Here is a 12,695-nt window from a genome sequence, read left to right as displayed (position 1 = left end):
CTAAAGAAAGAAAGAGCTCGCGTTATGATTCTAAGACTTTTTAACAAAATATGGGAAACTGGGAATTTACCTGCAGATTGGAAACATGGGGTGGTAATACCAATAGCCAAACCAGGAAAAGACCACTCTCAGCCAATTAATTATAGACCTATTGTGCTGACGTCAAATTTATGTAAAGTTATGGAACGGATGGTTATGAACAGATTGACCTATGTAACTGAAAGTAGGAATGTTTTCTCTGCATGTCAAAGTGGATTTAGAAAAGGGAGAAATACGATGGATTCAATATTATGTTTGGAAACTGAAATTCGAAAAGCTCAAGTTAATAAAGAAGTGTTAGTGGGAGTGTTTTTTGATGTAGAAAAAGCCTATGATATGCTGTGGAAAGAGGGGCTCTTAATGAAACTGGAAAGCTTGGGAATTGACGGAAGAATGTATAACTGGATTATGGGTTTTTTATTTGGAAGAACGATTCAAGTACGGGTAGGAACTGCTTTTTCTCAGATTCTTCCAATTGAGAATGGAACTCCCCAGGGAAGTGTGAGCAGTCCTATTCTTTTTAATTTAATGATTAATGACATTTATCATAATGTAGATTCTGGAATTGGAAGGTCTTTGTATGCTGATGACGGAGCACTATGGAAAAGGGGGCGAAATGTTTCGTTTGTAGAAAATAAAATGCAAAAAGCAGTGAATGAGGTGGAAGAATGGGCAAATAACTGGGGTTTCCGATTTTCTGTGGCAAAAACACAAGTGGTTTGTTTTTCGAAAAAGAAGAATAGTCCAAGATTGAATATTAAAATGTATGGGTATAAGCTGGAACAAGTAAATGTTATAAGGTTTTTGGGTTTGTGGATGGATTCTAAATTAAATTTTAGAATTCATATTCAGAAATTGATAGAAAAATGCAAAAAAGGAATAAATGTGTTAAGGTGCTTGTCAGGAGCTGATTGGGGGGCAACGTGTCAGTCATTAAAAAGAATTTACTATGCTGTGGTTAGGTCAAACATTGATTATGGATGTTTAGTATACAGTTCTGCGAACAAAACAATACTTAAAAAGATTGAGGTTGTTCAAAATCAAGCTTTGCGAATATGTTGTGGTGCATTTAGATCATCCCCGATAGTTTCACTACAAGTTGAAATGGGAGAACTGCCTATAGAAATGCGTAGGCTCCAGCTGAGACAAAGGTATTTGTACGGTGTAAAGGGACATCAGGAAAATCATCCAGTTAGAGCACTTTTGAAAGATTGTTGGGAGTATGAATATAAAGAAATAACTAGTTTCGGTTGGGTGGTAAGGAAAGAGATAAACAATTTGGAGTTGAAAGATCATGTAATAGCTCCTTCTGTTGCTATACCAGCAATTCCCCCTTGGCTGTTTCAAATGCCTTCAATAGATTTACAAATTCACAAAATATTGGAAAATTTGGAGATGAGCTTACCAACTGAGCTGGTAGTTCAACAGTATATTACACAAGAGTATTATGCTGTACTACAGGTATTCACTGATGGCTCTAAGGATCCAGAGTCTGAAAGAACGGCAGCAGCAGTATATATTCCTGCTTTTAAGACAAACATTGCAAAAAGACTATCAGATTGTAAGAGCTGAATGGTGGTGCCAAACCCTGACAAAAGGTATTTCCTGAAGCCAGCAACAAATGGCTGAATCCACAGGAAACCGCTCCCTAATTCCTTGTTGAATTATCATCTGAAACCCTCCACAAAGAATTCACATCTACCCCGAAACCTTCCTCAAAGACTTCACATCTTCCCCCCGCGTCGGTTACCCCATGGGGTGGGAGGGGGTCACACCCGACCACACTTTCTTGTCCCCCTCTCCTCATGTTTTATAAAAGCAATACATTCTACATGTACAAAGAATGTGAAACTGGTTTTGTTTGGTGTTATATGAAGTGTTTTAATGCAAGTGGTACATTTGGGTTTGTTAATATGACAACAGGATTCAATGTTAATCTGTGACAATAAATAAGTAAACTTAACCTAATGTTGGGAGACTACTCCTAACTTAGACATGTTGACCAATCACCCACTGTATGTATATTAGGCTACACCCCTGATTTTACAACAACCAATCAAAACCAAACTCCTATATGCTTTGTTCTCTGGTTATTTAAGGAGATGTGTAGAAGACTTAGGGGGACTTTCAATATCTAGAAATGCACCCCCATGATGCTGTATCTTTGATATAGCATCATGTATTTTTATTTTATTTTGAGGAATCTGTAACCAGATCTTCATCTCCTTACCAGGTATGCAATGGTTTTTCGTTTGTTTCGTATATGAATTGGATTGTAAATTGGCTTCTGAATTATGTTTTACCTACCTGGTTAATAAATTGTTACGTTTTGCATTCATTCTAATTTGCTCTGTATTATTGACTCTTCTAAGTTACTATAAAGTATTACGATATCCTTTGTTACCACATATCTTTGATCGGGGTAAATTCATGTTAATTAAGTTCTACCTCTAACTAAGTTGTTACGCAGTCTTGTTTATATGTGGGCCATCAGGGTGATGAGTCATAACCTCTTATCATTGTCTTTGATTAAGTTGATATATAGTAATATGAATTAACTATATTTGGCTAGACGGTGCTATGCCTGAACCTCTGGTCATTGTAGAGCTTGAATTAAGTTGTATATAACAGATTGTGTGAGGCTATATGGATACGTTTTAATGAGAGTCCGTACACATGAAGCGGTATTGTTAAAATTGCTTTAGTCATGAACCTCTAGTTATTGCATGGTAGATTAATTATTTAACTTTCACTAAGTTGTTGGGTAATCGTATTTGTATGTGGGCTATCGGAGTGATAAGTCATAACAGCTGGTCATTATTTCTGCCAAAATTAAGTTGTATATAGTAATATGATTGACCTATATTCAGCTAGATGGTGTTAAGCCAGAACCTCTGGTTATAGTGTGAATTTTGTACTAAGTTGTATACAAACGATTGCATGAGGCTATATGTGGACTTTTAGCAAGAGATCACGGGAGCGGCATTGTTAAATTGTGTTAGTCATAACTTCTAGTACGGTCAAATATGTGTTCGGAATCTGCATAACGGCCGATGTGGACCGATACGACATGGGTAATCGAATGAATGAGTTCAATGTAAACATGAGGAAATAGAATGATCAAATGTTTATCCACATTCCACAATTACATCAATTTTGATTCATATTACAATACGTTTTATATCTTTGGAGTCAGATTCTAAAGTTGCGTAACGTTAATTTGTCTTTATAAGCGCCGGAAAAGACCGAACGCGCTATAACCCTTCGTTTGGATTCCGTCGTTGGGCCAAACGGAAGGATGGGGTCATATTTGCTCCCCTTACAAAGTGGTGATCCCGACGTGATATTCAACCAGTGAGAAACCTCATCAAAATGCGATTGATGCGATCCCTGGAGAATAAGAGTCTTTTCATGGAGCTAAAGGTTTGAACTTCTTCTATTTCTTCAGCTGATGTGGTAAGTCAATCTTTTCTTTGCCTTTTAAAAATGTTGAAGGGAATGTTTTAAACATCCCACATTTATGAAATAGGTTGTAAATATACCTAATGTTAGACCGGAGAACAAATCCGGTGGGGCTTAAAAGTTAAATGAAACCACATTATTAGGAAAATGCTGTGTAATGCTAATGGAGAATGAATTGCGTTGCTCTGTTAAGATCTTTTGTTTACGTGCCTACGGAAAACAAAAGATCGTCTCACATTGGAGTTAAACCATCCAAAATTTGTTCTGATTCTCAAACAAGGAAAACATCTAGAATCTAAATTTAAATCACCAAATTCTACACAATTGTTTTTGTTGTGACAGCAAATGCACAACATAGAAAAGATAGTTAACAAACTTTAACAATTAAACAATGATGTTGGATGATTTAAACTACAATGCAATGAATGTGTTTGCATGTGAAAGGAGGACTTGGACAATTGAAATGTGAGAAGCACACAGATAGTAAGGTTTTTAAATGCTGCAAACACCAGTGTAAAATCTATATTTGATGAATTAAGGTAATATTGTAATCAAGCTGGAGAATGAAGGAAATGTATGAATGATTGAAGGCAGCGTTGTTGGATTTAAAAATCCCCAACGCATAGAGAAATGTAACTGAATGGTGGACATTAAGCAAGTAGGGAGATGATTTAAAACTAGTAAAGATTGCTTGTTGTGAGTGAGTCTTCTAAAATATCACTTTGGATTGAATGAGGATAGAATGGAATCAGTAAGTCATATTACAATTACAAACTTCTAATTCAATGTAGTATTTCTCCATTGATGAGATACAATTAAGCAAAACCTAAAATTGTTGCAGGAAAATATAATGTTGTCCCAGGCCAACACAAATGGTCTTATCTCTCACTGTGAGACACCCAACTGAGATGAAAGGGCTTACCCCCCACTCAGATAACGGGCTATCCATTGTTCCCAAGAGAGAACATTTTTTTTAGAGAGACATTGTCTGTAACCATATTTTCCTTCTGTTAATCAATCTCAGTGTTCTTTAAGAACTTGATAAACACCAGGACTGTTAAAAGTTCTTGGCTTAGTCTTTCCCTATGAGTCTGTGAATATTGTTTAAAGACAGTTTTATACAGCTTTATAGAGATGTGAAAGGCCACACAATTCTTAGTCTTGAAACTGTTGTAGGAATACATTAGCATGAACCAATAAACGTCTGTGCCTCACACCAGTCTGTCCAGGGCTGACACCTTTTCACATTCAAATACATTGATACAGTAACATCTTGCAAATTACAAACACCAGCCTGGTGTTCCTTAAAAGAGATCAGTAATGAAAGTATTTTTAATTTATACTATTTTAATGTAATATAATCTATATTGTGATCAAGTTGCAATATACATTATATTATAATGGCCAAACAGGCCTCAGATGGTAAAATGTGGTGCATTAAATGTACTATGAAATAACTTGCACAGGCCAAACCCACAGAATTGGTCCACTATGCAGTGTCAAAAGGGCGGAATGTGCTGTCACATGTTGCCATGTTTTAACACTTAAATATTACATGACACTTGTGATAGTAAACCAAACCCATTTAACTGGAAATCACTAACCCAATTTTAATCCAATACAGATTGGGCACATGCTTGTGTGGCTTAACAGCCAGTTAGCATGTGTTTAACATTCTCATTGCAGTGATCCGTTTACATTTTCTGATTTGTAATTGATCGTAAGGCATTGATATTTCTATAGAACACATTCTAGTTGTTTGTTTCGTATGTGTTTCTATGTTGAAGGATTTGTCTCCTATGTGGTAAACTCTGCTATTCCTTGTATAGCTGCAGTCAGACCCTAAAGAGGAGCACAAAAATGCCATGTGGCTACAATGTGTTAATTGCATTAATGAAAATGTTTTACCTCACAACAGGATCCAGTAGCACTTTTACCATGTTTCCTAACTAAAAACACTGGTGTTGGAAGACTTATTGAGCCAGATTACAACCTCATACCGATAATATCGAACTGGCTCCCTGTTTTAACAACAGGACTAAATTTGCATCACAATTTATCCTCCTCACCTTTGTTGCAGCATGGTATTCACACATAGCCTCAGTTAAATTAAATCGCATAGCAAACACTCACTTACCAAGAATTAGTCATTATTTCAAACTGTCTGAATTTAAGCATCTGTTTTGGGTTTTCTTTTCAGAAGTTTGATCAGTTTAATGTCTACTGAAATCTTGATAAAGAGCAATTTTCTAAGTTTAATACTATTATTTTTGACATTTAATTTGCTCTGTATGTAAGACATTTAAAACTATCATGTTTATCACCACGCACCACACAACATATTCCAAACTGAACACTACACTTAAAACCAACATTCTCCTGTTACACCAACAGAGCCATCTAATCTAATACACATGCTAAAGTGATATCATTCGCACCCATATTAGCAAAACTACAACACTCATAAGAAACTTACATGGCAAAGTCACACTTTGATAATTATGTTTTTAATTGCAATAACAAACTTACTGTCTTAATCTCAAATCAATAATCTGACTGTTGTTGTCATAAGTGAGGACCAGTGGCGCCCTGATCCTCAACTTATCACTAAATAACAGCACAGACAATTGTCAAGAATCAATCAAACCATTTACTCAACTCCTAATATCAAATGTGACTTAGCCAACAGATCAGAGATCACACACACACCTATACAAATATTTACATATCTCTACACTCATACACCTACCTATACACACAAAAGTGTATGGACTACACATACTCATAAACATGCCTATACACACACACACATATATACACATACACATAGGCACATACCTGCACACATAGAAATCTAACGCGAGATTCTGAATCTTCAATTGTGCTCATGGACTCAACATGTCCTGAACATATTCTTAAGATAATCTTAGGCCTACAAGGTGTTTATATTAAGAGAATTCAGAATTCCCTAGAAACATTCATGATAGATGTGTGTATGGAACGATTACACAATTATGTGCCTATTATTATTGTTATTATTATTATTATTATTATTATTATTATTATATGGGCTACCATGCCCATACCTAAATCTATTGTAGCAATATTTTACTATCACGTTTATTGATACACCCTATGAGATGCATTACCAAATTTTACTTTAACATGTTCTGTTTTTTTTTTTTTTTTACATGCATACCTGAATGTTATTTAACACTTTCTGGTTTTTATTTTCTTTTATTTTCACATGACCAAATACATGCATACCTGAATGTTAATACCTGAAGGTTATTTTTACATTTTCTGGGTTTTATTTTTATACAATCTATAATATGCATACCTGAAGATCATTTTAACAATTTCTGGGTTTTGTTTCCATATAATCTATAATATGCATATTTGAAGGTTATTTTAACACTTTCTTGGTTTTATTTTCATACAATCTGTAACATGCATACCTCAAGGTTATTTTAACATTTCATTTTCTGGGTTTTATTTTTATAATATGCATACCTCAATGTGATGTTTTTATTGCTTTAACCTGATCTTTTGCATCCTCTCCTTTAATATCCAGAGACCAAGTACCTTTGAATCCAGCTAAACTCCAAGTACAACAGTGGGAAAGAATGATGGTAATTTTATAGATCAGAGGTATTCGACCCTATCGTACCACTTGCCCATTTTCACATCAAGTTATCATGTGTAATGTTTTATTTTATTTTATTTATGGTTTGCCCTAACTATCATGTTATAGTGTTACCAAGCCTATTGATATTGGTCAGTGTTCAATCAATGAATGGTCCTTAAGGTGTGCAGGTGTTTCACACAGTGATGTATTGTCAATGTCAATACCCCCACCCGACGACGTCTGAATTCACCGTTCAGAGGTGACAACTTTCTTCAAAGAGACAGAACGTCTAAGAACAGGTGGTTTCCGTGAAAGAATGGGACATTCATCGAACGAAGCACACAGGCTTTGGTTGACACACTGAACTTTGATTGGACACCACCGAGATGTATGTTGATCTCATCGGGACTGTTATGTCTCTCCGACTTGATCAAAATGGGCGGAGCTGTAAGAGCTGAATGGTGGTGCCAAACCCTGACAAAAGGTATTTCCTGAAGCCAGCAACAAATGGCTGAATCCACAGGAAACCGCTTCCTAATTCCTTGTTGAATTATCATCTGAAACCCTCCACAAAGAATTCACATCTACCCCGAAACCTTCCTCAAAGAATTCACATCTACCCCCCAAGACAGTTACCCCATGGTGTGGGACAGAGTCACACCCGACCACACTTTCTTGTCCCCCTCTCCTCATGTTTTATAAAAGCAATACATTCTACATGTACAAAGAATGTGAAACTGGTTTTGTTTGGTGTTATATGAAGTGTTTTAATGCAAGTGGTACATTTGGGTTTGTTAATATGACAACAGGATTCAATGTTAATCTGTGACAATAAATAAGTAAACTTAACCTAATGTTGGGAGACTACTCCTAACTTAGACATGTTGACCAATCACCCACTGTATGTATATTAGGCTACACCCCTGATTTTACAACAACCAATCAAAACCAAACTCCTATATGCTTTGTTCTCTGGTTATTTAAGGAGATGTGTAGAAGACTTAGGGGGACTTTCAATATCTAGAAATGCACCCCCATGATGCTGTATCTTTGATATAGCATCATGTATTTTTATTTTATTTTGAGGAATCTGTAACCAGATCTTCATCTCCTTACCAGGTATGCAATGGTTTTTCGTTTGTTTCGTATATGAATTGGATTGTAAATTGGCTTCTGAATTATGTTTTACCTACCTGGTTAATAAATTGTTACGTTTTGCATTCATTCTAATTTGCTCTGTATTATTGACTCTTCTAAGTTACTATAAAGTATTACGATATCCTTTGTTACCACATATCTTTGATCGGGGTTAATTCGTGTTAATTAAGTTCTACCTCTAACTAAGTTGTTACGCAGTAGTGTTGATATGTGGGCCATCAAGGTGATGAGTCATAACCTCTAATCATTGCTTTACGTTGATTAAGTTGTATATGGTAATATGATTTAACTATATTCGGCTAGACGGTGCTATGCCCGAACCTCTGGTCATTGTAGAGCTTGAATTAAGTTGTATATAACAGATTGTGTGAGGCTATATGGATACGTTTTAATGAGAGTCCGTACACATGAAGCGGTATTGTTAAAATTGCTTTAGTCATGAACCTCTAGTTATTGCATGGTAGATTAATTATTTAACTTTCTGTCATGGTCCTGTCAGACATCCGTGCTAGATGTAGGTCTGAGTGCATCTGACAGGACCGTGGCAGTATCATGTTCTGTGTGGGGACATGTGGGATCACATTCTGTGTGTGGCTGCCACATGTTCCCGGTGTCTTGTTGCTGTCGTGATCTTGCCAGACCTTAGTATAGATCAGGTCTATGTTCTGTGGGCAAGGTCAGGGCAGCAGTGTGTGTACGTGGGAACACGTGTGTTCACATCATATCTGTGTGACACGTGTTCCCAGTGTTTTGTGGCTGTCATGGTCTTGCCTGACCTTGGTTATTATCCAGAGGGCAGGACCAGGGCAGCATTGTTTTATGTGGGAATACGTGTGTATTCACATCATATCTGTGTAACACGTATTCCCAGTGTCTTGTCACTTTTACCCTACTCCCTTATGTAATCATGTCTTAAGTGATTAATTATGTTCACCTGTTCCCCATTGATGTGGTGTCTTTATAATGCCCTTGTGTTCTCTGTGTGGTGTGCGTGCGTTGTTTGATGTTTGTGAAATCCAAGTTTTATGGTTCCCGGTTATCTGTTCCAGTTATTTGTGTTTCATCACATTGTTTTGTTCCTTTCCGTTTTACCCCCTCGTGGGTGTTTCAGTTTTTGTAAATAAATCTTTGTTATATTTTCTTACATCTTGCGTTTGGGTTCATCTTCTGTTACTTTTCATTATCCGGTTTAGACGTACCGTGACACTTTCACTAAGTTGTTGGGTAATCGTATTTGTATGTGGGCTATCGAAGTGATAAGTCATAACCGCTGGTCATTATTTCTGCTATAATTAAGTTGTATATAGTAATATGATTGAACTATATTCGGCTAGATGGTGCTAAGCCTGAACCTCTGGTTATAGTGTGAATTTTGTACTAAGTTGTATACAAACGATTGCATGAGGCTATATGTGGACTTTTAGCAAGAGATCGCGGGAGCGGCATTGTTAAATTGTGTTAGTCATAACTTCTAGTACGGTCAAATATGTGTTCGGAATCTGCATAACGGCCGATGTGGACCGATACGACATGGGTAATCGAATGAATGAGTTCAATGTAAACATGAGGAAATAGAATGATCAAATGTTTATCCACATTCCACAATTACATCAATTTTGATTCATATTACAATACGTTTTATATCTTTGGAGTCAGATTCTAAAGTTGCGTAACGTTAATTTGTCTTTATAAGCGCCGGAAAAGACCGAACGCGCTATAACCCTTCGTTTGGATTCCGTCGTTGGGCCAAACGGAAGGATGGGGTCATATTTGCTCCCCTTACAAGATCAAGTGTCAGTTTTTACTACCGAACTTTTAGCTATTATAATAGCTCTACAGTGGATTGAAGAAGTCCAACCAGAAAGAACTGTGATATGTAGTGACTCAATGGCTGCTCTCACTAGTCTAAAAAGTGGAAAATCAGAATCAAGGCAAGACTTAATATTTGAAATATTACAAAGTCTGTTTAGAATCAGGCAGTTAAGGATGGAGGTACATTTCCTTTGGGTGCCTGCTCATGTGGGTGTGGATGGTAATGAAGTAGTAGATTTGCTAGCAAAGAAAGCTTTAGATCATGCACAAATAGATATTAAGGTAGCTTTGAGTAAAACAGAATTCAAGAGCGTGATTTCATTTGAAGTAAATAAGAAATGGCAAAAGATGTGGAATAATGAAACTAAAGGAAGACATCTCTTTCAGATACAGGAGAATGTTGGAAATGGGAGGAAGTGGTATGGAAATAGAAAGAAGGATGTCATTATCTCAAGACTAAGAATTGGACATATAGCATTAAACTATAGTCTATTTAAAATAGGTAAACATGAATCGGGAGAATGTGACAAGTGTGGAGAATTAGAAACAGTAATACATATTATTAAGGAGTGTTCTGCATATGAAAGGGAGAGATTTCAATTAATACAAGAATTACGATGTATGGGAGTTGAAAATTTTTCTTTAAAAGTATTGTTAGGAAATGAGGGTAGGCAATCAAGAATTCAAGAAGTGTTATTTAAATATTTGAAAAACATAGGAATAATAAACAGAATTTAGGTTTTAAATAATTTATTATTATTATTATTATTATTATTATTTTTTTGCATTTCTTTCTTCCAAATCTATGCTCACTCCACACTCCAGATCAGTAGGTGGCGGTAATGCACCTTTTTCGTTGGTTTGCCAAACCGCCATAAAACACCAGAAGAAGAAAGAGCTCGCGTGTGATGTGTTTGTGTATGCTCAGTGGTTTTCTTTCTTGAGTGTTTTATTGAGTGTAAACAGAGTCTTGTCTGAGTTGTTTCTGTGTATTTTAGTGTTGATGATGGATGTGATGTGCTGTAAATCAGTAGGAACTGATCTGTCCATGCTGGATATTGATGATTTCATCACAGAAATCTCTCAGCTGAAGAAAGAGGTGGCGTTACTGGAGGCAAAGCTGAGGTTAAGAGGAGATGAAGGACTGAAGAGAGAGGTTTGTACAGCTTAAACACCCTTTACCTGTTTGACAACATCAAATCATTTCTAATCTTACTCTGTGTGTGTGTTTGTTGTGAATCTTCCACACAGGACTCCGAGCTCAGTCTGACTTTACTCTGTTATACTGAGTCAAAGCACACAGACGCTCAGGACACTACAGTGTGTGACAGTAATCAGGACTTACAGGATGAGGAATCTATTGATCAAACCTCCACAGAGTCTCTGGATTCTGTCTGTAACGCTGGAGAACAGCAGCAGATCCTGCAGACCAAACTCAACATGTGTTCAGTCAAACCGATGGACAATGGAAACCAAATGCAGACGAGAACAGAAGCCACAGCAGATGAATATGAAGACAAACATAATGATGGTCATGGTTTTATACTCTCAGGTATGTCTACTCAATTATAATTGTATTTTTATTCATAACTGTCATTGTTTTATAAAAGGGAGTTTTAAGTCACAAACCAAAAGACAAAAAAGGTCAAAAATCTTAAAGGAGAGATTATGACATCTTTTTGAGGCATGTTGGCTTTTAAAAACGACACAAAAATATCTTCATCTCATTCTAGAAATGTTGCCATAAGTGATGCGATCTGGGAAAAATCATGACATGGTGAAATTTTAACAATTAGGTTAAGAGACGGAAAGCTATGAGCGATTGTTTAAAGGTACCCTGGTTATAAAAGCATGTATAGACTAACATCGGTGTTACCAATATGAATGTAAAAATAAAAAAGTACAGAAATGTCATGTTTTAATAAACTTTAAAAATCTTTTTAATCTGAGGCTGCCATTGTTTTTTTCATCACTATACATGACGTCAAATGCCCAGCTAGAAGAAAAAAGTTCTAAGAATGTTCCCTGAAAGCTCCCAAGGTTCCAAAAAACATTCTGCCAACGTAAAAAGTGCCAACATTTTTAAACGTTATGACAATGTCATGATTTAATGTTCACACAATGTTTAAAACAACAACTGTTTATTATATTGACTTGTTTAATTGTTATGTAAATGATAGAGAAACATTGCATTTTATTATTTTATAAAACATTATTTCTGAATGTTCAGTAAATACATTGCTGTATAAAACACAATTCACTTATTAGGTTTAGATGTTGATGTTTGTTTCACATTTATAGTCATCATTGATGTGATTAGTGTTTGTTTTAGTTGGAAACTTGACCCTTGATGTTATGCTTGCTAGTTTTTTTCCTGGTTGTGTTAACTTTTTGTTAATACACCACATTTGTTATGAAAAGTTAATAGTATAATTATGTGGTGCTTGGTACATAATGGTAAAGACCATCACCTAATTAATTTACTAATCAAAAGTTTATTTTCTGTCAAAAATCTAAAAGAGATCCAGCACTTTCACAGCAGTTTGTCATTAAGGAGTTTTAGAAACTTTGGACAAAAAATATCTGCTATATAATT

General features: G+C 35.9%; 1 protein-coding gene across 2 annotated transcripts in view; it reads left to right on the top strand.

The window, feature by feature from the left end:
- LOC129444016 (uncharacterized) overlaps positions 1-12,695 on the top strand; it is a 163,192-nt gene that overhangs the window by 146,035 nt on the left and 4,462 nt on the right. Inside the window, exons 1-2 of one of the 2 annotated variants that reach the window (XM_055204347.2) lie at positions 10,995-11,255; positions 11,351-11,651. The exons of the other annotated variant lie outside the window; for it this stretch is intronic. Coding sequence (XP_055060322.2) covers positions 11,103-11,255; positions 11,351-11,651 — 454 coding nt within the window. The 5' untranslated portion in view covers positions 10,995-11,102. Of the gene's footprint in view, positions 1-10,994; positions 11,256-11,350; positions 11,652-12,695 lie in introns of those variants that run through there. 2 annotated transcript variants of the gene reach the window in all.

Source organism: Misgurnus anguillicaudatus, chromosome 3 (genome assembly GCF_027580225.2).
Source record: "Misgurnus anguillicaudatus chromosome 3, ASM2758022v2, whole genome shotgun sequence".
NCBI lineage: Eukaryota > Metazoa > Chordata > Actinopteri > Cypriniformes > Cobitidae > Misgurnus > Misgurnus anguillicaudatus.
This window is presented reverse-complemented; position numbering and strand designations above follow the sequence as displayed.